The sequence below is a fragment of the Pelodiscus sinensis genome, chromosome 6 (genome assembly GCF_052426305.1).
Source record: "Pelodiscus sinensis isolate ZL-2025 chromosome 6, ASM5242630v1, whole genome shotgun sequence".
In the NCBI taxonomy this organism is placed as follows: Eukaryota; Metazoa; Chordata; order Testudines; family Trionychidae; genus Pelodiscus; species Pelodiscus sinensis.
In genome coordinates this window covers 51,997,905-52,022,993 of record NC_143057.1, presented here as the reverse complement: position 1 = coordinate 52,022,993, position 25,089 = coordinate 51,997,905, and the positions used below count along the sequence as shown (strand labels likewise).

Below are 25,089 nucleotides of genomic sequence, written 5' to 3'. Positions count from 1 at the left end.
GGACTAAGCTAATTCTCAGTGAGACCAGCAAGAGGTACTGCTGTGGTGAGTCCTGACCCATTACAAGCAGCCAATGAGCCACGTGCAGATTGGATACACATGATAACGTGAGAGCCAGGAGGCTCTAGTAGGAATTTCTCTGAATGATCTGGAGGGATCATGATCATGTATGGTAGAGGCTCTTACAATCTTCTCCCCACCTTTGGGAGTTAGTCATAATTTTGCAAACCTTCTAAAAATGGGGAAAATCAGTAACCAAACTACTCTTCTTATATCTGTCTTACCAGAACAAGTGAATCCATCTCCAGTGAATCCCTCAGCACAGGCACATCGGTATGACCCAGGAGTGTTCACACATTGAGCGTTCACACTACACTTGTGGGTTCCATTAGAACATTCATCAAGGTCTGTACAGCAGAAGAAAACCAAGAAAATCAGAAGAAGTAAAACTATCTATTTATAGCAGGCAATACTTGCAATTAATCTGTCATCTAATACACACCAAAAATAACAAATGCTACATGCAACAGATACTGACTCCTACTAACTATTTACACTGAAAGTCCCAGCCAGTACAAGGTAATAAACCACGAGGAGAGAACTGCTCATGCTCTGACTTAGGCTACTGGCAGAACTAAAGGGAGTCAGGACTGCACTGCCCTTATATAGGCTAAGGCCTAGAGGAGCATCTGGGTGCACGTGCCATTTTGGTGGGAACTGCTGCAGGAAAAAAAAAAAGTCTTCAGCTCTTGCTATGGAGCACATGACTACAACAACTAAAAAAATCATTATTTTTACTTGGAGGTACAATGAAACCTCAGGCCATAATTTGCACAAAAAAGCTTGAGAGAGATGGTTTTGCCTTCTTGTCAGCAACAACTTAACCACAGTAAGCTTTAGGGGCAATTTTACAAAGGTATTTACCCACCTTAAGTCACTGATAGTCACCTACTGAGATTTACAAAAGCACCCCAGTGGGTGATTGGAAGTTACATGCCAGATTCACTAGGGTGTCTCTGAATCAGACTTAATGCCTATCTGCATCCATCAAAACCTAAAACCTTTGTAAGTCTGACATGTAGTGCTGTCTGATAATACTAAGACTATATTTTAAATAAATAATAAAATAAAATAACATCACCTAGTTCTGATACAGCATTTTTTATGCATAAATCTCAAAGCACTTTGCAAAAGAGGCCAGCACCATTATCCTCATTTTACAGATGGGAAAACTGATGCACAGAGAGGTGAAGTGACTTACCCTGCAGCAGCCACAGGCCACAGAGTCAGAAAAAAGCATGGTAAGAAATGGCTTTTAAGTTTATTTTCACTTATAGAAACTGATCTTCTATGCGTCAATGGTACAGAATCCCATAAAACATTTTCTTTCCTTCCCTTTGAATTTAATGGACTTAACATTTTACTCATCTTGACATTTACCCATAAGCTTTGGAAAAATATGTAATTCATTCTCCACTCTATAATTGATTGAATTTAGCTTAAAAATGCTGGACACGCATCAAAAGATGTCTATGCTGAAGTATTCCATTTCTTTCCAATATTGTAAGCCAACGTAAGTATTTTGACTTGAACCATTTCATATTACATTGTTTAAAGTAAACTGTTAGACAGACAAAAGATGGAAGCAAGCTTTTTTTTGTCTGTGAAGAAAAAGTAAAAGAAATACAAGAATCCTATTTATCTGCTATAGATCTTTCCATGAAAAGGCATAAAATGATTTTTTCAAGTAGTCAGATAAGTCCAATTTAAAAATTTTTTAGTTAAACAAATACTTCAGTAATTACACACTCACCAATACATTTAATGCCATTTCCCATCCACCCCTCTCTGCAGCTGCATTTGAAGCTTCCTGGCACATTAACGCATGAGGCATGCATATCGCAGTTGTGGGCACCAATCTCACACTCATCCACATCTAACAAAGCAAAACAAACTGATCAATTAAAGTTCAGTGCCTGAAATATTGGAAATTTGACATGTGATTCCTTTTCCAAAAACAATGAATATATCCATTGCATAATTTCAAAATAAAAACACTGTATAATTATTTAAGCAGTATATAGTCTATTATGTTTACAAGGTTTTATTTATCTGCAAATATATATTAAAACTAAGTTTATTTCTTACAATATCAGGATTTTATTTAATCTTCATGAAATCTTAGACAGATGTTATTTATTTCTGTGTGTTTAAAACGGTGCCCAACAGAGCTTTGAGCCCATATGCAAATCTTATTTATAAAAAGGACTAACACAGGGTTTTGACAATTATACAAAACATCTCTAAAGGCCAAGTTATAGGGAAAAAATCTTTAAGCTACTGCAAGTGGTTGATGTCCATAGAACATATAGAAAAATATTTACTATGCTTCATGAGAATATAATACAAAATATATGTAAAAGGATTGCTATTGATAACACTTTTGAGGTGCTAAGATCACGTGTTCCTCTGTTAGAATCAAATAATTGATAAATAGGAGAAAAACAGTTCAAATATAGTTAATATGTATATTCAAGAAAATTTCTGTGCTCAGTTTTATATATATTATAATATCACTCTGGCCATGTTATAATAAAACCAAACATTGCAAAAAACTAAAAACAGTAAGTGAAAGAGCAAACTGAAATTTCTATTTGATACAATAACTCAGGGAAACCCTCTACTTCTGTGATCAAAAATTTTCTTCTATTTAATAAGTATTGTCAACTTTGCTAGGCATTGCCGTTTGGGAAATATCCACGGCCACATTTATAGTATAAAGGATGATGTTTAGCTGCAGAAAAATGAAGGATGGATGTCATGAAAGCTTCCAGTATGGCAATGCATAGAGAGTAGGATGAGAGTCATTAGGCTGAAACAGCATCCATCAAAGCAGTGTAGAATAGTAACTTCCATGTGATCAGGGGTAGGATTTTCTTCCACTTCTGGATTTGTAGAGCCTGTTTGACCTTAACACTGTACAGGTTGTTCAAAGGACTGCATCTGGTTTCAGTTTCTGTTCTTAATCTTCTTTTCTTCCCTCTCCTCTCTCTTTTCTTTTATCGAGTTCTTGCTGTTTAGATTTAATTGATGGGCGTTTTTTCTCTAAAATTAATGTACATATCTAATCTCAGAAACAATTATTATAACACACAAAATCCATCTAAGAACTGCCTGTCCACTGTGACATAAAATATAACAACTATAATGCACAACACAAATGCTGTACCTGTACATCCAGTGGTTCCCTTCTTGACCGAATATCCTAGCTGACAGTGGCAAATGAAGGATCCCTTGGTGTTCTCACACTCTCCAAACATACAGATGTTGGAATTCAAATCACATTCATTTACATCTGCAGGTGCATATATTATATTAAATATTATTATTATTATTATGAATGACAGTTACAGTCATTAAACAGACTAAACTATTTTTTGAGAAATTTGACCCTTCAGGTGAATTTAATGAAAGTCAGAAGTAATCAATAATTATATTAGTAAAATATTTAAAGTTCACTTTAGATTTCAGAGGTATTGCTAGTTTTCAACATACTATGTTTCAACCATTCCTTACTTCATTTCTGCAATTCTCTAAACAGCTAAGCATGATGCTCCTGTGCAAATACACCAGCATTTTCAAAATGGATAACAGTTGAATATTGAGCAATGAAATCAATTTGTTAAAAGAAGAAAGAGTTACTCACCTTGTGCAGTAATGGTTGTTCTTCCAGATGTGTCCCCGTGGGTGCTCCACTCTAGGTGCTGGTGTGTCCTCGCGCCGGCGACCGGAAACTTTTTCTAGCTGTTTCTGCCGCGGCGCGCAGGCGCCGTGGCGCCCTCTAGTGTCATTGGGACTGAAGGGCGCCTGCGCACGGCTCCTTCGTTCCTTCTCTACCCGCCAGAGTATCAGGCTCCAAGCAGGGGAAGGAGGGAGGGTAGTGGAGCACCCACGGGGACACATCTCGAAGAACAACCGTTACCGCACAAGGTGAGTAACTCTTTCTTCTCCTTCAAGTGGTCCCCGTGGGTGCTCCACTCTAGGTGACTACACAGCAGTTGTCGGCTCGCGGAGGTGGGTTTGGAGCCATGTGGTAGTAACTGTGGATAGCACCGCTTGTCCAATCGCCATAGAAGATGCTATCGAGGTGGAGAGAGCATAGTGTTGCGCAAACGAGTGGTCAGATGACCAGGTAGCAGTGTTGCAAATGTCCTGCAATGGAACATTACGAAGAAAAGCGGTCGTGGAAGCTACCGCTCTAGTGGAATGAGCTGTGATAAGTCCAGGTAAGTCTTTGTTATGTAAGGTATAAGAGGTTTTAATACAGGATGTAATCCATTTAGAGATTCTCTGAGATGAGACTGCTTGTCCCTTAGATCTTTCAGCATATGAGATGAAAAGTCTAGGCGAGGCTTGCCAGGGTCTCATGCGATCTATGTAAAATGCCAATGCTCGTCGGACGTCGAGTGTGGGCCACACGGTCTGGATCGGTTCCGTGTGCGGTTTCGGAAAGAAGGCAGGTAAGTGTATGGGTTCATTCACATGGAAGGGAGAGGGTACTTTAGGTAGGAACTTAGGGTGGGGTCGGAGTACCACCCTGTCCTGTAAAAATACGGTGTATGGAGGATCAGCCATTAAGGCTGCAATCTCACTCACCCTCCTACTGGAGGTAATGGCGACGAGAAAAGCCACTTTCATGGACAGATGAGACAAAGAGCAGGTCGCTATTGGTTCAAACGGGGGTTTTGTGAGGCTCTTAAGGACATGGTTCAGGTCCCAAATGGGGACTGGTGGCCGAACCGGAGGGAAGGTGTTCTGCAGGCCTTTGAAGAAACGCTTGGTCAGTGGGTCAGCGAGAAAATAAGTGCCTCGTAGAGAACGGTGAAAAGCCGCTATGGCCGCAGCATGGACCTTTATAGTACTGAGTGCTAGGCCGGAGTGTTTTAGAGAGAGTAAGTAGTAAGAATAAGGTACGTATAGGAGCAAGCTGTGGTGGGCTTGCATGGGTTTGAGCGTACCATTGGGAGAAACGCGTCCACTTGTACCGGTAGGTTTTCCTGGTGGAGCGTCTCCGACTGTTAATTAGTATGCGTCTCACTTGTTCTGAACAGGCCGTTTCGGCATCTTGGAGCCATGAAGGAACCAGGCGTAGAGCTTCAGCTTGGGGATGTCCGGGTAAAGGGTCCAACCGTGGTTTTGTGAGAGGAGGTCGCGATGTGGAGGGAAGGGATACGGGTCTGTTACCATCATCTTGAGGAGGTAAGGGTACCATGTTTGTCTGGGCCAAGCAGGTGCCACCAGAATCACCCGTGCCTGGCTCGATCTGATCTTGTCCAGGACTCTGTGTAGGAGTGGGAGAGGGAGAAAGGCGTAGAGGAGGGAGGTGTCCCATGCGATGGAAAAGGCGTCTCCGAAGGAACTTCTGCCCAGGGCTCCCCTGGAGCAGTAGAGGTGGCACTTTCGATTGTTCTTTGTGGCGAAGAGGTCGACTTCCGGTTGGCCCCAGTGAAGGAAGATCGGAGTGAGGGCGTATCTGTCGATCTCCCACTCGTGCTGGTCCATGAACACGCGACTTAGGGCGTCTGCTGTGACATTTAGTATTCCGGGAAGATATACAGCGGAAGGGGTGACCCCATGTGAGAGGCACCAGGTCCAGAATTTGGCGGCTTCCAAGCATAGGGAAGGGGAACGGGCGCCACCCTGACGGTTGATGTAGTACATGCAGGTAGTATTGTCCGTCATAATGGTGATGGTCTTGTGGGCTATATGGTGAATGAAGTATTGGCATGCATATCTGACTGCCCGTAACTTGAGGAGGTTGATGTGGAGTGTTTGCTCCACAAATGACCATTTGCCTTGGGCTGTGATGCTTCCCAAATGGGCTCCCCATCCCATGAGTGAGGCGTCTGTTATAAGCGTGAGAGTGGAAGTTGGACATTGAAAGGGGACGCCGTGTAGCATGTTTTGAGGAATTGTCCACCAGAGCATGGAATTGATAATGCGTGGTGGGATAGCGACATACTTGGAGATTTGGTCCCTGAAGGGTCTGTACACCGTAGCGAGCCAGGACTAAAGAGGTCTCATGTGGAGTCTGGCCAAACTGACGACGTAAGTCGTGGAGGCCATGTGTCCGAGGATTTTGAGGCAGTGGCGGACCGTGACAGTAGGTACTGCTTGTGTTGCTCAGACAAAGTCGCGTATTATCGCAAACCTGTGTTCGAGAAGAGTGGCCCTTGCTGCGATTATATCGAGGAGGGCGCCTATGAACGCCAGTCTTTGTGTTGGGCGTAAAGTGAATTTTGCGTAATTTACGTGAAACCCGAGGACTGAGTAAAAGGGCTACTGTGGTATCTGTCATGGCCTTCGTTTCGTTGAAAGACGCAGCTTTTATGAGGCAATCGTCCAGGGATGGGAATATTATGATGCCTTGGCATCGAAGAAAGGCCATTACTACCGATAGGGTTTTGGAAAATACCCTGGGGGCCGTAGAGAGGCCATACGGGAGCACCCTGTATTGGTAGTGTTGGGTACCCACTGTAAATCGGAGGAAGAGTCTGTGAGCAGGATGAATTGTAATATGGAAATATGCGTCCTGAAGGTCGAGAGCCGAAAGCCAATCGTGTTGGTTGAGTGCAGGAATGATAGTTGAGAGGGTAACCATCTTGAAACGGTGGTATGCAATGTATTTGTCGAGGCGCCTGAGGTCTAAGATGGGGCGCCAACCTCCTGTCTTCTTCTGGGTCAGGAAGTACGTTGAGTAGAATCCCCGGCCTCGGAATTGTGTTGATACGTGTTCTACTGCGCCCAGTTGAATGAGGTGTGAAACCTCCTGCAGGAGTACGGCTTCGTGAGAGGGGTCCCTGAAAAGGGATGGGGTAGGAGGGTGGTTGGGCGGGGTAGAGGTAAAGGGGATGACGTAGCCCGATTGGACTAGGTTCAAAACCCACTTTTCCAAGGTAATGAGGGACCATTGGTGGAAAAACGCTTGGAGGGGGCGGTGGAACTGAAGCGTAGCAGTTGGGAGGGTTGGCGGATTGGCTTCCTGGCTCTCGACCAGGCCTTCAAACCTGCTGCTTGCCGGCTGGGGGATGAGGTGTGGCATGTTGTTGTTGTTGGCGTTGTGATCTACGACGCTGGGATCTCTGTTTGCGGAAATCATATTTGAGTTGTTGGCGGAATGGTTCTCTCGGACATTGGTAAGGCTGGTATCTGGTCCTTCTAAATGGAGGAGTATACATTCCTAGGGTCCTAAGGGTTGTACGGGAGTCCTTCATAGAATGCAACACCTCATCGGTCTTGGTTGCAAATAGGTTGGTCCGATCGAAGGGTAAATCCTCGACCTTTTGTTGGAGGTCCCTAGGTACGCCGGAGGCTTGTAGCCATGACATTTGGCGGAGCACTATCGCCGAGGCCGTGATTCGAGCCGCGGTGTCTGCCACGTCCATAGCAGACTGCAAAGCTGTGCGGGAAATGGTGAGGCCTTCCTGCATAATACTAAGCAGGGTTGGCTGTTTATGCTCCGGAAGGTGTAGGAGGAGGTCCTGGAGCTTTGAGTAATTGGCATTATCATAGTCTGCGAGCATAGCAGTGTAATTGGCCGCCCTAAGGAGCAATGTGGACGAATAATAAACCTTTCGGCCCATAATGTCCACCTTTTTGTGGTCCCTGTCTTGTGGGGTTGCTCTTAGGTTAGGTTGTTTACCCTTGTGACGTACAGAATCCACTACTAAGGAGTTAGGGGGTGGGTGGGTGAAAAGAAAGTCCATATCCTTTGGAGCGATGAAGTATTTGCGGTCTGCTCTCTTATTTGTTGGAGGGATGGGTCTGCCAGATATTGTCAGCTGGGTCCATAATGGCCTCATCCATAGGGATGGCAATTCTGGAAGCAGTTGGAGGTTGAAGCGTGCGAAGGAGTCGATATTGTTTGATCTGCACCTCTTGAAGATCTTTTTCCTGCGCTACAGCAACTCTTTTAAACAACTCTTGAAACTTTTTTGTATTGTCTACCGACGGTGGGGCATCGGTGGTGACCGCTTCGTCTGGAGAGGAGGAGGAATTGTGTAGCGGAGATCTGGTCTCGCCCTCTGTGACGTAGTGGGGGTACTTGCTGGGCTGTGGTGACCTCTGCTGTCTGGAGCAAGACCCAGCAGGGAAAACCTCACTATGCAAAGGTGATGCCAAACTGGTTGAACCAGATACCCCCCATGGAGAGGAACAAAGGAAGGTGGAGACTGCCCTGGCTGGGGGGTAGGGCAGGAAGAGAGTCAGCTGAGTTGCGGGCTGGGAGCATGGAGGAGACAGCCTAGGGAAAGGGGCTGGAGTTTAGGGGCCCAGTCTCCCCCATCTCAAGGGGGCCTGAGGCACCCTAGCCCAGCTCTGTGACCAGATTACATCTGTGCTGTGCTGTATCCTGGAGAGGCAATAAACTTCCTCTATTCCACTGGCTGGTGCAGTCTGTTTGTGCCATTTCGGGGTGCAGGAGACGGGGGACCCCCAACGCGCCGTCACACCCTCAGAAAGGGAGTCATGGCCGCCTGAAGGAGCTGGAGAATTCGGCTCTGTGGCCGATGTGGTGGCAGGAGGAGAGGCCGGAGGTGGCCTGGAAACGGTAGAAGAGGGTCGATGGTGAGACCTCTTTGGATGTGAGTTCCACGGTTGCCATTGGGTGGCATATGGTGGGGGTGGATAGGCATACTGGTGTGGATACCACGGATGCGGAGGGGGAGGGTATGCATATTGAACCGCAGGCATTTGCCAGGATGGAGGTCTATGAGCCGGGCTAGAATGTTGCGACAAGAACCTGCTTTCGGGTAAAACGAAGAATTTAACTGTTTTTTTCCCACAGGAATAAGGCAAAGAGAGGGCTCCGTATACTGCTGAGGACGGTAGAGAAGGAACTGAGGAGCCGTGCGCGCGCAGGCGTCCTTCAGTCCCAACGACACTAGAGGGCGCCACGGCGCCTGTGCGCCGTGGCAGAAACAGCTAGAAAAAGTCTCCGGTCGCCGGCGCGAGGACGCACCAGCACCTAGAGTGGAGAACTCGCGTAGAGTGGAGCACCCACAGGGACCACTCGAAGGAGAATAATGTAAATCCAATTTAAAAACACTCAGACACAATTATCATATTGTAGCTGTGCTATTAAGACCTTCTCTCTCAGAACAATTTATTTAACAAATGTAACTCCACTTCTAGTCTTGAATTATCTTCAACCTAGGGCTATCAAGCAATTAAAAAAATTAATCGCAATTAATCACACGATTAAAAAATTGAATCACGATAAATTGCATGCACTACCTCTTTGAAACACTGCAGTGACGTTTCAAAGAGGGCAGCACTGCAGAAGCTCAGGATCAGCTGGAGTCCTCATCTGACCCCAAACTCAGTGCAACTGCCCCTTTGAAACGCAGCGGCGGCGTTTCAAAGGGGCAGCACCGCGGAAGCCTGGGATCAGCTGTAGTACTCAGCTGATCCTGGCTTGGTGCAGCGCTGCCCTTTGGAAAGGCCGCCCCAGCGTTTCCAAATGGCAGCACCATAGGAGCCTGGGGTCAGCTGGAGTCCCCAGCTGACTCCCTTTGAAGTTCCACCGCGGTATTTCAAAGGTGCAGAGCAAGGCGAAGCCCAGGATCAGCTAGGCACTCCAGCTGATCCCCGGCTCCTAATGTGCTGCCTCTCTGAAGCACCAGAGCAGTCTGCGATTAATGTGTTAAAAAAATTAATGCGTTAATCCTTCCCTGCATTAATTGCAACCATTAATGCACATAAATTGACAGCTCTACTTCAAACTGACTACAATTTTTACAGGTTTGTTCGTTATTTAAAACTTTGATGAATGACATATCTAAGAGTGTATTTTAGGCTGTAGAGTGTCACTAGAAAAAATAAAACTAAAATAATAATTGAAACATAAGTAAAATCTAAATGATAACATTTACCAGTGACTGAAGTTTGGATTATAAATATAATTCCCTATATTAGGACAAGCATTAAAATCAAATAAATGGCAAACCGCCAAATAAGGAAATTCATGAGGATGCCATGATTCATATTACTAAAAAACACAGGGATGTCAGAGGAGATGGGGTGCAGGAACCTTCCAAATAATATTGCCCAGTATTTTTATACAGGCAGTCTCCGGGTTACGTACAAGATAGGGACTGTAGGTTTGTTCTTAAGTTGAATTTGTATGTAAGTCGGAACTGGTACATATTGTAGGGGAAACTCTAGCCAAACATTTCTCCAGAGCTCAGTTTTATTCTCCCACACCTCACTTCCCTCAGTCCTTTATTCTCAAGCTGAGGTGTCTGCTGAGAAAAGCCACTCCACTAGCTTTGTGTCTCCCTGGTCTGCTGGGGGGAAGCAGCTAATGCGGGGTTGCCTCACCCCGATGTAAGTCAGATCCATGTAACCCGGGGACTGCCTGGTACCTCCTTTTAAATAAAATGATAACACCAGGTTATGCCAGTAAAGGGAATTACTGTGGTAAGAATGAAAAGTCATTGTTTGGGTTTCGCTCTTTGATTTTGAAAGAAATAAGTATAAATTACAACAAGTGCAAATTTAAATAGAGGTTGCAAGAGTGGAGTTGGAAGATCTGTAAGGTTTTCAGATGTATCCCTATAGTTCTGATCTCTTGGAACTTCAATGCAGATAAGGACTCTTATGCATTTTCTAGGGTCTCAGTGGAGGAGCCCCAATCTAAGAGGATTGAGGAGGGAGCTCTAACATGTCCAGGGCATTTCCACAAGATGGGAGCAGCTGTGGCAAAGGTTTCCAATTTCATCTTCAGAGAGGGTTTCCACAAAGACTTAAGATCAGGTAAGGTTTTTTCTTTTTCTTCAGGAGGTCTGTTTATTGTTTTCCCAAGCAAAGGGGAAAGAAGTACACGCAGTCCCCGGGTTACGTACAAGATAGGGACTATAGGTTTGTTCTTAAGTTGAATTTGTATGTAAGTCAGAACTGGCTCCAGATTCAGCCGCTGCTGCTGAAACTGACCAGGGCTGACTACAGGAAGCTGGAGGCAGAATTGCTCTGCCCCCAGCTTCCTGGAATCAGCCACTGATCAGTTTCAACAGCGGCTGAATCTCGAGCCTGGGACAGAACAGCTGGGCTGCCAGGTAGGTCCCTGCAGGACCAACCCGGCAGCACCCCAGCTGCTCTACCCCAGGGTCCACAACAAAAGCCTGGTCTGCTGGGGGAGGGGGACGGGGGCCGCACTAGCTGCCCCCCCCCCCCAGCAGACCAGGCTTTGCTCCCGGTGTCTCTGGTCTGCTGGAGACGGTCCCCAGCAGACCAGGGGCACCCGGAGCAGCTTTTCTCGCCCCGGAGGTCGAGGTGGCGGGACCGCTGCGCTCTGGGCGGGACCGCTGCCTGCGAGCTCCGGGGCGAGAAAGCCCCGTTCGTAAGTCGGATCCACGTAACTCGGGGACTGCCTGTATATACACAGGAGTAATAGCAACTATCTGGTTAGAGGTTCAGACTGGGGGAGTCCTCTGGCAGCTGCTAGGTCAGGCCCTTTTTAACCCGGAGGGGTTCCACGGAGTCTGACTGCAGTCTCCAGCTCTGTTTGCCAGAGATTATCCTGTCTCCTGATTCCCCCTATCTTCCGCCTTCATGGCTAAGCTCTCCTTTTTATTCCAGATGAGAGAAGACAATCCTGAGGTGTGAATCAGCCACATCATCTGATTTCCAGCACCCGCCTGAAAGGCTTCTCTCTGGGATAGAGTTAGCGGCTCCCTGTCCCTCTCTTGGGCTATTAAAGGAAAAGATCATCCTAGTACAATGCTATTATCACTGATCCCTTTTTGCAGACACCACAATATCATATCTGTTCATCACCAGTGTGTATGGTGGAGGCTAAAGATGCAAGGGGAGAGGTAAGTTTGTTTTTTAAGGCCACCCACTCCTTCCAGTTAGAATAAAAGAGTTGTATATATGATAAAAATATTTTCATTAAAACACCCACTAGAATACAGGAATAAATTTAGTGTAGAGACGTAGGCTACGTGTTTAGATTCTACTGCCTGATGAATCATAACTGCAGGTTCTCAGTTACAATTTTAAATAAGATTACAAGACTGCAGAATGAGCCAAAAGTTTAGCTAACTCTGAACTCTATACCATCATTAAAATTGCAGATTTAGTTGCAAACTTGTAAGTAGTGCACACTTCTGTTCAGCCACTCATTTTACATCAATGTTTACATTTTATTTGAGTAACTCATATCTGTAGGATCAGAATCATATCTGTTTATCTCCATTACTACACATGCAATGAAGTAAATAAAAAATGTTACCTAAATTTCCACAGATCATAGAATACTAGGACTGGAAGGGACCTCGAGAGGTCTTCAAATCCAGTCCCCTGCTCTCATGGCAGGACCAAATACTGTCTAGACCATCCCTGATAGACATTTATCTAACTTACACTTAAATATCTCCAGAGATGGAGATTCTACAACCTCTCTGGGGAATTTATTCCAATGTTTGACTACCCTGACAGTTAGGAACTTTTCCCTAATGTCCAACCTAAACCTCCCTTGCTGCAGTTTAAGCCCATTGCTTCTTGTTCTATCCTCAGAGGACAAGACGAACAAGTTTTCTCCCTCCACCTTATGACACCCTTTTAGATACCTGAAACTACTGGTACTTTGTTGCAGACAGTAAGAAGCTACAAAAATAAACAGTAACAACTTCACAAGCTTCTTAAAGTGGATGATACTGTTAACCAAATATGAAATTCAGACTCATGGTCCACTGCTGTACAACAGTCAAACCTGAGGTTTTCTGTTCCCAGAGGAGAACAGTGGAAGGGAAAGTTGTTTTCATAAGCACTAACATAGCTAACAACATGAGAGAGGGAACTGTTGAAGAGATCAATCCTGTCTTTTGCCTGGGTTGCAAAAACACTGACCAGCTTAGTGGACTTGGCGTGCAGTTAAGAACCCATAAGGATTTTAACATCTCAACAAGATAAAGGCACAAAGAAGAAAAAAATATAGTTCAAGGACACCTCTTTATACTACTTTTCACCTATTTTATTCTCTGGGAGGCTAGCATATATATAAAACAAAGGCTGTTAAGACTTTGCATATCAAAACATGCCATCATCATCTTCCTTATTGTTAAAATTCAATCAAACTGAAGAAATAATTCCAAAGTATTTCAATTGATTTCTTCAAATAAATCACCAGCTTTCTTTCCCATCATTTCAAATTGAATAGGTAATTGTGCTTTATAAAAAATACAAATAAAAGAGAAAACATGTACATTAAGATGTAAAAGTGAAAAGGCACAATATAAATACCTAGATAATTTAAACAGATTGGATTAGATAGAGAAAGCAATGTTCATTATGAAATCCATCATCGTTACTAAGTATATGTTTCAGTAGGTCATTTCATAGTATATACAGGCAATCCTTTACTCTAGCACTGCCTAACCTGTAAGTGCTAAATTCCATATCCTTACAACTTCACAGGTTTTCTGAATGTAAATTGAGAGTGTGTTTATTCTTCTCCTAACCATCTTCCCAAATAAAAAAAAGTGGATAGAATTTTTAAAATAGAGTTAAATTATAGCAGTAATTGACAGGTAAAAAAATTACAGGGATGATATCATTACCCCAAATCAAGCATTACAAAGTCAGAAAGTTCAGAGTTAAGCTTACACTTTCAAGAAATTCAAATCTGTTACATTATGGAAATGAAGAGTTAAGCACCCAAAGTAGCCTTAATTCTGCCCAACAATGATTCTGTGCAGTAATGCTTAGATTATGAATAAAGCGTTTAATGTTAATGGATTCAAATTAGATCAATCTTACCTTAAAAGACCTTTAAAAATATTTTCTCTTCAGAGGCAGGCAATTAAAGTTTCTTAAGAAATACTTTAGATTTTGGTTTTCAGTGATTTTTTTCTTACAGTTTGATTCTGCTTGCAGTGATTAATCAGGAAATATACACAACATACCTGTTAAAATATAACTTCTTGTTACTTACCAATACAGGTTTTCATATCCATGGAAGCCATGAAGCCATCATAACAAAGACAGCGATATTCTCCAGGAATATTAGTACACTGTCCACCATCGCAGATATCTGGGCTGTTTTCACATTCATCAATATCTGGAACAAAAATAGATCACAGTGCAGCACATACAGATAAGGATCTGCTAAAATAATATGTTTTGTTTAGCTAGAGAATATGATGCTGGTATTTTTTCAAATGAAGTCTCATGAAGACACTACAGTATTATTTTATCTTCTCACTTACCTGCACATGTTCTGACATCTGGCATGAGAGCATAGCCATCACTGCAGCTACATTGATAGCTGCCTTCTGAGTTAGTGCAGTGGGTGTCACAGCCTCCATTCATGATCAAACATTCATCAATATCTGGGAAAATAATATTTGGACTACATTACTTGACAACTCTGCTTTCCTAAGGAGAAGCCATCTTTTCTTGCCATTTTATTTAGCAAGGAAATCATTTTCAAGAATTTCATATTGAATTTCTATTCTTACTTTATATAATTGATTTACATGATTTAAAATGTTTAGCCCTCCTTTCTTTATGAATTTGAAAGGAAATAAAGTATAAGAAGACACTGTAGAAAGAAAATTCCTAAGACTCTAAGACTTCTATGTGAAAGCACCGAACCATAGCACAGATTTGTATCTAAACCCCTCACAGTTATGTAACTTTACACTATATACATACTACACATAATTATAACTCAGTACTGCTATAAACAAAGGTTAAAGTTATAAAGCACAGGAAGAGCACACCCCATCAAAGTATTTACATACATAGAGCAGCATTTACAAAACAGTATATGTGCCACATTTGATGGGGAAGGGTAACGGGACAAATCAAAGGTCACGGAAGTACGATGGTTCCCCTTGCTGTTTTTGATCAGGAAATGAGCACCACCATCTGGACGTTAGCTAAATTTCTAGAGATTTGATTAGGTTAGTATCATGGAAATACTTTTCCCTCCTGCTGGTTTGTAGAAGTTTTGCAAGATGGCAACACAGCTTTCTTTCCTTTCTATTTTAATGTAAACAATCTGCTCTTTTCAAAAATCTTTGGAAACAGCAAGTCCCAACAGTTACTGCTTTGGATAGTGACTACAGCTGGCTCTGACTAGTTTTTACAGGAAATTAATGTAAAGAGAGATGACATAAAAGTATGAAGGCGGAGGCATTCAATACTTGCCAGTGCAGCCTTGTCTGTCTGGAATGGCCTGGTATCCGGGGTTACAAGAACACTGATATGTTCCAATCATGTTCACACACTTGCCATTTCTGCAGAGAGTATCGCTCAATGAGCATTCGTTTATATCTGAAAAAGAAGAATTGTTCAGATCAACCATTTGCCATTCAAAAGGCCAGTTCTACAATGGATGCTAGAATGCCAGAGCCACCAAGAAAGCATAGTCAGAGACTATATTTTAAATTATTCTCGGAAGTGACTCTGTATCAAAACAACATTGCATATGAAGAGATATTTCACAGAAGAGGTCAAACAAAGCAAAAATGTGCTCCAAGCACATGGAGAGAAAAGAGCTTCATTTCACAAAGGAACCAATTTTTATTGTTCTATGTAGCAGTTTACTCTGTGCTTATATGAATTTTAATTGAAAGTTGCCAAGTTTCTTTAATAATTTATGAAATTCCAGTCCTGTGAGGTGCTGAATATTTGCTGCATGGTGCTCTGAGCCCTCAACTCCCATTGAAGTCAATGGATGCTGAGCGTACTAAGGACGTTTCAGTGTCAGGACCTGAGGTTTCAATCTGAAGGAATTCAGAAACAAAAAAGAACAGGAATGTGTAGATATTCATGGAGCCACATTCTTGTCAGTCACGAGCAAGCTTTTATACTGCAGAAACATGCCATCCTCAGGTAACAAACTCACCCACACAATCCTCACGTGACGGTGACAATTCGTGTCCCAAAGGACAGTCACATTGAAAGCTGCCTTCTGTGTTCACACAACTGCCACCTCTGCAAAGGAGAGGGTTACGTTCACATTCATCTATGTCTGAAAGAAAACATGACAGACATTTAAGGAACAGTTAGTAGGGGGAGGGGAAGAAGGGAAAAGCAATTGTTAGCATCAGGAGGTAATTCAGAATCTGAAGCTCATAGAGAGATTTCTTTGAAGTTATGACTGCTCTTCTCCATTTCCTGCAATCTGGTAAGCAATGACATTGCACAGTAACAGCTCTTGAATGAGCTCTACTCTTGTTCTGTAAGAAATATCTATGAAGTTCGATCATTCAAAAGTAGAAAGGAACAGAAAGCTTGCAAAGTATCTTTGAGAGCTCCCAGAGTAGAGCTGAGGGGCAATATAATACTTATCTTAAATGGACTGGGGAGAAGGGGGAGTCATACCAGGGAAATTGTAAAACAGTCAGCATAACTTGGATGCTCTTTAACAATACTGGAACAAATTATCAATCAACTTCTAAACACCTAGAGGACAATAGGGTAACAAGAAACAGTCAGCATGTATTTGTCTCAAACAAATCATGCCAAACCAACCTAATTTTCTTCTTTGACAGAGTTACTCACCTAGGGGATAGGAGGAGGGGGGAGCCAGATTCTGACATAGTCCTCCATTACATTCTCATAAGAATACTACAGAAATTTAGCATACATGAATAGAGCCATGTGTGGATACAACATTTGTATCTGCATCCATATGTGCAAAAATAAGCTGTGGATATCCACACTGATATCTGTGGATGCAGATATTAAGGGGATATCTGCAAATTTTCAGGTTTCTACATACAAAATTTGTATCTGCACTCGCATCTGTATTTGCAAAAATGAGCCGTGGATTGCCGCCACCACCACATATGCGGATACCTGCACATATAAAGCAGATATCCACAGTTTTACAGGGGACTATAGAGGAAATCACAATAAAGTGGATTCAGTGGTTGAAAGACTGTACTCAAAAAGTAGTCATCAATAGTTTGCACTCAAGAAGTGAGGATGCATACAGTGAGTACTACAGAGAACAGTCCTGGATCCAGTAGTATTCAATATTTTTATTAATGACTTGGTTAATGGAGGAGAGAGCATGCTTATAAAGTCTGCATGTAACACCAAGCTGGGATGTGTTGCAAACAAATTGGAGGACAGATTCAATCAACCTGGGCAAATTAGAGAATTGATCTGAAATCAGCAAGATGAAATCCAACAATAACAAGGGTAAAGTACTTCACTTAGGAAGGAAAATCAAATACAAATTACAAAATGGGCTATAACTGGCTAAGTAATAGTACTGCTAAAAAGGATCTAGAGCTCATAAATTGAGTAAGAGTAGACAATGTGATGCAGTTGCAAAAAAACTAATATAATTCTCAGGAATATTAAAAGCTGTAAGACAAACATGGAAGGTAACTGTTCCATTATAGTAGGCAATGGTGAGGCCTCAATTTGGAGTACTGTGTCCAGCTGTAGGCACCACACTTTAGGAAAGATGCGGACAGTTGGACAGAGTAAAGAGAGGCACAACAAAAATAATAAAATGTTTAGAAAACCTATCTGAGGAACATTTTTAAAAACTGGGCATGTTTAGTCTTGAAAAAAGAAGACCGAGGAAGGACCTGATAGCAATTGTTATCAAGAGGATGGTGATCAATTGTACCCTATCTCCACTGAAGGTAGAACAAGAAATAATGGGCTTAATTTGCTGTAGGGAAGATTTAGGTTAGATATTAGAAAAATGTTTCTAATCTTGCAGATAGTTAAGCACTAGAATAGAATTACAAGGGAGGCTATGAAACCCTATAATTGGAAGTTTTAAAGAACAGTTAAAAAAAAAACCCTCAGAGGTGGTTTAGTTATACTTGGTCCTCCCTCAGTGTTGTGTGCTAGACTACATGGCCATATGAAGGCACTTCCTGACTTAAAATTCTAGGATTCCCTAATAGGCTCATATGCAAAAATGAGTGCAGGAAATTGTAAACCCAATTCATTTCACTCAGACCTGATTTATACACACAGTCACAGTAATTATGCACGTTAACAAGGTGTGCATGCAGTTTAAAATATCAGGCTTCAGAACACTAAACGGAAGGACTGAAATATATTCTCACAACACTTACCCATGCAATTCTTCATCATCATAAATCCACTCTCATAGCCCTCAAAGCATTCACATTCGAAGCTGCCTGGAGTGTTGACACAGGTACCACTTCCACAGAGGTCCGGGGAGATGCGGCACTCATCAATGTCTATTTTACATTAAATGAAGTGACCAAAAAAAAAAAAAAAAAAAAAAACCCAAACAGTTTAAGGTAAAACTTGTTTTAATGCAAATGGAGAAGTGACTCATTCCAGTGAAATCTGACATTTACACATAGGCATTTAAGTATTTCATTTAGTATTTTCAAAGAATGATTCAATGATAAATTGAGTCATATAAGATTTGAAACAAGGTGACTTTAGAAATCTAAGTTGGATTTGAAACCTTGTGACAAGTGGGTTTCCATTAGGTGCCATTTTAGAATCATATTTGTAATGGGGTGAGATTTACGCAACAGGCACCATACCACAAATTGCAAAGTTATAGAAAACCTCTGAATATCATCATCCCTCTTGGAATTGTCATTATTATACAGATGTCAGTAAAATCCATAACTAAAGAAGCACTTGAGATTTGCAGTAATATGGGGATTACTCTCATAGGGTATATCTACACTACCCCCCTAGTTCGAACTAGCTGTACGCCTCGGAAGCCTAATCCAAACCAGCTAGTTCGTGCCACGTGTAGCCGCGCGGCACGCAGTCTGAACTAGCCGGCATTTAAAAATGGCACCGGCCGGCTTCATGCAAATGAAGCCCGGGAAATTCAAATCCCGGGCTTCATTTGCAACTCCGTATGACTACATTACCCCCCCCCCCCCAGTTCGAACCAGGGGGGTAGTGTAGACATACCCATATAGTGTGTAAGCAAAACCAAGAGTATCTAAACTCACAGCACATACTTCTGGCTAGAAAGTTAATAGTATTCTAGTTCACTTCTTTAGAAGTTAGGAAGTTAAAATGACTCCTTTCACATTCAGCTTTGCAGTTTAATGTCACTTTTGGATTGCTGTAGTTTATTAGTTATTCCAAATGCAACTTTGTATGGGAAACCTTAGCACATCTGTAAAAAACCAAGATAAAGGGGTAATGGATAGAAGCCAGGATAGCAAGACGTTAGCGATGCAGGGAACTAGGAAATCCAAGACTGGGGGGGAAAGAGGGAGGAGCATGACTGAGTAACATGCTCCTCACTAAATCTTCAGTCCCTTGGCTAGACTATTTGCCTTTCTCCCTATCATGCTGCCTTACTCCACAGTCCTACCCAGACAGGCTGCCTGGTTTATGCTTTCTATAATAATCTCAGTACCACTAATTATTTTTATATATAGAAATCTCTATTTAAATCAATTTTAAAAAACAAAAAAGTGTAAAACAATGGAAAATTATAATAAAGTTTACAAGTGAAACAAATCAGAAATGGGGCTATAGCTAGAGGAGAAAATTGAATTTATTAATGGAGGAGCTGCAGAGGACTGGGAAGCAGAGAACTGGTATAGTTCTCCATGAAAACCAAAGAACACGGAATAGGAATAGAGCACAGTGGGCATAATGGCAGTTGTGGGGGTCAGGCATGGAAGTAATTAGGAGACTATATCAAGGAGGTATCTTGATCGGTGGTTCAGAGAACTAGGACTGCACAAATATAAGGGTTTATAGAGGAGCTGCAGAAAGGGGGGACACACATGGAGTTGGGGGAAGCAGGGATCTCGGTCCCCTTTTTGCAATTCAACAATAATTCATACACCATGTGCAGAGGCCTGCAGAATAGCAAGTCACTACAGTGGGCCTCTTATGTCCAACATGGTTGGACTCCTGCAAATTTTACCCACTAACCCCATTTTGTTAGTAATTTAAAACACAAAAACACATTACAAAATCATTAAGTCTAGAGATGGCAGCAGAACATTTTCATTTGCACAAATTTCCATGAAAATGTGGGAAAAATACTTTTGTGAAAAATGTTTTCTGACCTCTCTAACTTAAATATAAGATTGCTCAAGTGCATTTTCCAATACAATCACTAGAAAACCAAGAAAAACACCAGGTAGTGAGAACATTAACATCCGGACCACCCTGACATGCCTTACCACATATATATCAAATAATCCAAACACAAACACTCAGATTCCTGAACTCCAGAATAAAAAACTCTTCCATTTCCAACATGCATTCACTCATGATGCATATATCAGGTTCCTCGATTACACAAGTTTACTAGCTTTAAAATAATCTATGGTCAGAGTTAAGTACAAATAACATATATTACGTATCTATCAGTATTATGGATGTTAAGAAGCAGTTAATTAGCCATCAACTACTCAATTGTGTGATAAGAGTGGGCACTTGCTACCCTTGCCGCAGCTCTGCAGTTTAAATGTACTAGGAGCTGGGCAAGCCCAGCTCTTACTACATTTAAACTGCAGAGCTGTAGTGGGGTTGGCTCCTGGAGGTGGTGTAGACTGGGACTAAGCAGTCCTGCCTTGTGCTAGCTTCAGGACAGCTGCAGTTCTGCATTTTAAATGGTGTAAGAGCCCATTGGGCTCTTAAAATGCAGAGTCACAGCAGGGATAGCTCCCGGGGCTCTGCCTCCCTTGCAAGCTTTCCCCCCCAAAGACTGTGCTTGGGGGAATCGGCTTTTAAGCCTCTGTATAAAAGAAGGGGAGGGGAAGAGGAAAGTGAGTAGTCAAGTAGTGACTCAACTACCAACAAGCCTAAACATACATCCCTAATCAGTTTTATGCCTGATGTCACATTTAAGTATGATTGTAAGGAACTGGATATATGCATTTTCAGTGGCTGCATTCTGCGAATGAAAGTGAGTTTGTGGTGAAAATAAGGAGTCTCAGTCCATTTGGTGCTATGATGCATACATGGTTAAGGGATGTGAGCAGATATAAATGTTACTTTAATAGATTATTTTCTTGAATGTTAGTGATTTCATTTCTAGGAGTTTGACTCAAGCAACTTTAACAATAATTTAACAAAGTTTTGATGTATGAAAATAAATTAGAAGACACAATTACTAGAAAATCCCTCATGGAAAGAAATTTCAAGAGCTTCACACTAACAGCCAAATTTTGCATTTCTTACTAGAGAAAAACTGCCAAGGACTGCAGGGTCTGAATAAGTGAATTTTTAGTTTGTCATACTGAGCCAAATTGGTGCAGCTTTCTTTCACTGGTTTAGACTTACCTGTACAGTTTCTTTCCTCCATATCTAACGCAAACCCACGGTTACATCTACACTTGAAACTTCCAATTGTGTTCCTGCATTTGCCATTCATGCACATACCAGGGAACACTTTACATTCATTAATATCTATGAAGAAAAAGTAAATAAAACAGAACATTTAAATGATTAGCGAAGAAACTATATCAAGAGTGGTAATTTCCCATTTCTTCTTACTGAGTACCATTTTTTTATCTGAACTGCTATTCTGAGTTCTGACAAAATAGAGCTGGCCATTTGTACGCTATGGTTGCTTCATTCCTGCTGGTAGAAGTAATTCTTTTCTAGAAACTGAACTTCAGCTATCACTGTAAGGTTGTGAATTCAAAACAAAGCAGAAATGGTTATGAGGAATCCCTATGGACTAGATTGTACCTAGAAGATACAGCCATGAAAGAGGCAGCATGGAACCAGGTGTAACTTGGTGAGAGAGGTTGTGCCTCTCTCAGACACAAATTCTTTTTGAGATTCTTGAAGCACATGGGGACTTTCCAGCAGCTTTGTAGACTATTACAACAGAGTAGCCAGGGGTATAGTCCCAGACTTTTACTCCTCTTTGGGACAAAACAGCCCTTTGGAATGTATGGAGAGAGCAGCCCCAACATTCTCGATAGTACAGGGACTGCAAATATAACACACCTTGCACAGAGCTTATAAAAGGGGCTGTTGGTAAAAAAGGCACTCAGGACCAGAACACATTATGATGAGCACTACATATCACTTGTAGGTATCATTCTACTGAATGAATGCTTTTAACTGAAAAGTATCCATTTTATGGAACAAAACTATAGCTGGAGACATTAGGGTTGCCACCTCTGACTGAAGTTATTCCGGGAGATTTCCCGCCTCCCCACCCAACATGATGTAATGTTATTTTCTTAAAATAACCTGTTAAAATCTCCCAGATTGCTTTTAATAGTCATTGGGAGATTTATGCCAATTCTGGGAGACTGCAGGCCACTCCTAGAGAGTTGTCACACTAGGAGATATCAATAGAAATGTAGCCGTGTTAGTCTGGTGTAGCTGAAGCAAAATACAGGACTATGTAGCACTTTAAAGACTAACAAGATGGTTTATTAGATGATGAGCTTTCGTGGGCCAGACCCACTTCCTCAGATCTGAGGAAGTGGGTCTGGCCCACGAAAGCTCATCACCTAATAAACCAACTTGTTAGTCTTTAAAGTGCTACATAGTCTTGTATTTTGCTAGGAGATATCAGTATGAGTAGAGGAAAGTGCTGGAGCAAGTTCAAAAGAGAAGAAAAAATAGAGCTATATTCTTGACAAAATATTAGATCTGAATCTTCATTTATGCTAACCTACATTGAATTTAATAGGAGTTTTACCAGTGAGGACAGTAACAAATATCAGAACTGAACAATGGTTAGGCAAAATGACAACAATTAAAGTTCATCCAAACAATACAATATTTTTCAAGAAAGACTTTGCAGTATATGTGCTTATTTAAAAATAATTCGGAATAATCTCACCTTGTATAAAAATGAAATTAGGACAGAAAGGGTAAAAATAATATTTTTTATTACTTTAAGTCTTACAGAGGGAGAAACTGGTGTTTCTCTCTTCTTCTGCTTCTCACCTCCCCCCCTGTAACCCCACTTCTGGCCCCTCACATACCTTCTAAGAATGTAACAATCCATGGTTCTCCCTCCCCAACCCAGGCCTCATGCAGGCATCAATTTCTCACCTCCAGCCCCCCAAGCTATTTCCAGCCCTCTCAGTCTGAGGAGAAATCAAGAGCCACTTAGGCAGCATGCAGAGGGAAAGTGCAGTGTCCTCCTTCTTTTCTCTCTCTCAGCTGGTACTGTCTCCACTATGTTCTCTACCCAGAATCAGTTTCAGTATCATCTTAAACATTATTTTCCTTCTTAGCCAAAATGGACGCTGTTGCTAAAGCCTGCAGGTTTTTCCTCTACATCATTATCTACAGAAGATAGCTACCTCTCACCACTACACTCACATGCTCAAGAACCATGACTACATCCTAATCTCTTGATTTGACTATCATAACCTTCTCCTCTTTGGCTTCCCAGACTCTTAACTCACCCCTAACTCCAGTATGTCCAAAATACTGCCACAAAACACATTCCATATACCAAGGGGAAGGAGATGATTATTTCCTAACTATTTCTATTATATTTGAATACTATAGAACTAATTACAGCTCCAATCATATAAACATTGGTGTTTTACTTTTAAGGATTGAAAGATGCAAATAATACCCACGTTCTGTTTCAATAAGCTATATATAGTGAAGTATGGATTTTACCTTTATAAAATGACCTGCCAGTTAGAACATCTGCCCTGTTGGAAAAGCCAGGTCCCCTAGGGCACAAATTCTCATATTCTTTGGTACCAGGCTTAGGACATTCCTCGCAATCTGATCCCCAAGCAGCACCAACAGCGCAGCAGCAGGCATCCATACGAAACTTCCCAGGTACAGACTGAATACACTCATCTTCATCCCACTTCAGGTAGCATTGCTCCATGCGGATATCTGCACATTTTATATTACAAAGGTAATTATACCATGTTACAGAATGACTGCTTGATAAATAAGTCATTACATGTAGCAACAGTTATTTGTATTTGATATTCCATCATATGAACTACACATGCATAATAACAACTGCTAATCTTACATTATTGATAAATTTCTAGCCCTGTATTGTTTCACAGTGAGTAAAAGTATCTTCAGAAAAAAAAGTGTAGATCAAAGTTTTCAATTCCTTTGCATTATTACATCAAAATGTACTGTTGCCATGACATGAATGTTTCCCCTCAATTTACTGTGTATTTGATAGGAAGCAGAAGTATATTTATTCACTGTTCAAATATACTGTAATTTATAAATACAGTATGACATATATAGTTAAAAAAACAGACTTATTTGAAATTGTGACATTGGGTTAATACCATGAAGAATTCAGAAGAATTTACATATAAGTTTAAGCAAAATTTCGTGCACGTTCTTCTGGTTTTTGTTGGCTTTGTGATAATAGCCCAAAGTAGTTACAACAACAAAAAAATCCCAAAACAAAATCAAGAATACTTCAATGTAAGTTCATTTACTGTAATATTTAGGAACAAATCTTCTAATGTGTATCCAAATGGATGGGCCTACCAAAAAAGATTCAAAAAGATAAATTCGGCCTGCAAAATCCACATTTCCATACTGTACCAGCTAGATCAGGGGTTCCCAACCTGGGGTACACGTATCCCCAAGGGGTATGAGAAGCTTGTCAAGGGGGCATGGGGAATATTTGGTAAATAACTAGATAATTGAAACATTCCAAAAGTAGTAGTGTTAGTGAAAAAAGTTGTGGATTCTAGAGTCTAGAATTTATTTCCTTTCAGATTGAACAGGGGGTACGGGAAGGTTTACTAGAAGCCAAGGGGGTATGAGGACCGAAAAAGGTTGAGAATCCCTGAGCTACATAAACATTACATCTCTAATTTACATATGTAACTGCATGTATGTGTGTGTTTTAAGGCACAAAGTGTATGCGTACATATTTCTAAGATTCCCTCTTTCACCCATTAAAAAGCTGCAGAGTCATGCATAATCTAACATCCCAAAATCTCTTAGTAGAACATGTCAGAATGTCTCACAGTTTTCACAAATTTCTTATGCATTTTTCCATCATGCCAAAAAATAATTCACATTTTTTTAAAAATAAAGTTGTTTAATTTAAAAGAATTACATCAATATAAATAACTTTCAAGGGGTTAGACATAAAATGAA

General features: G+C 41.5%; 1 protein-coding gene across 1 annotated transcript in view; it reads right to left on the bottom strand.

The window, feature by feature from the left end:
• Window positions 1–25,089, bottom strand: part of FBN2 (fibrillin 2) — a 279,412-nt gene that overhangs the window by 90,564 nt on the left and 163,759 nt on the right. The window contains exons 24-33 of the mRNA XM_006131867.3: window positions 23,614–23,841; window positions 21,292–21,417; window positions 18,117–18,245; window positions 15,914–16,039; window positions 15,214–15,339; window positions 14,268–14,390; window positions 13,994–14,119; window positions 3,230–3,355; window positions 1,814–1,936; window positions 285–407 (exon numbers count right to left, since the gene is read on the bottom strand). Of these exons, the coding sequence (XP_006131929.3) occupies window positions 285–407; window positions 1,814–1,936; window positions 3,230–3,355; window positions 13,994–14,119; window positions 14,268–14,390; window positions 15,214–15,339; window positions 15,914–16,039; window positions 18,117–18,245; window positions 21,292–21,417; window positions 23,614–23,841 (1,356 nt within the window). The remainder of the gene's footprint in view (window positions 1–284; window positions 408–1,813; window positions 1,937–3,229; window positions 3,356–13,993; window positions 14,120–14,267; window positions 14,391–15,213; window positions 15,340–15,913; window positions 16,040–18,116; window positions 18,246–21,291; window positions 21,418–23,613; window positions 23,842–25,089) is intronic.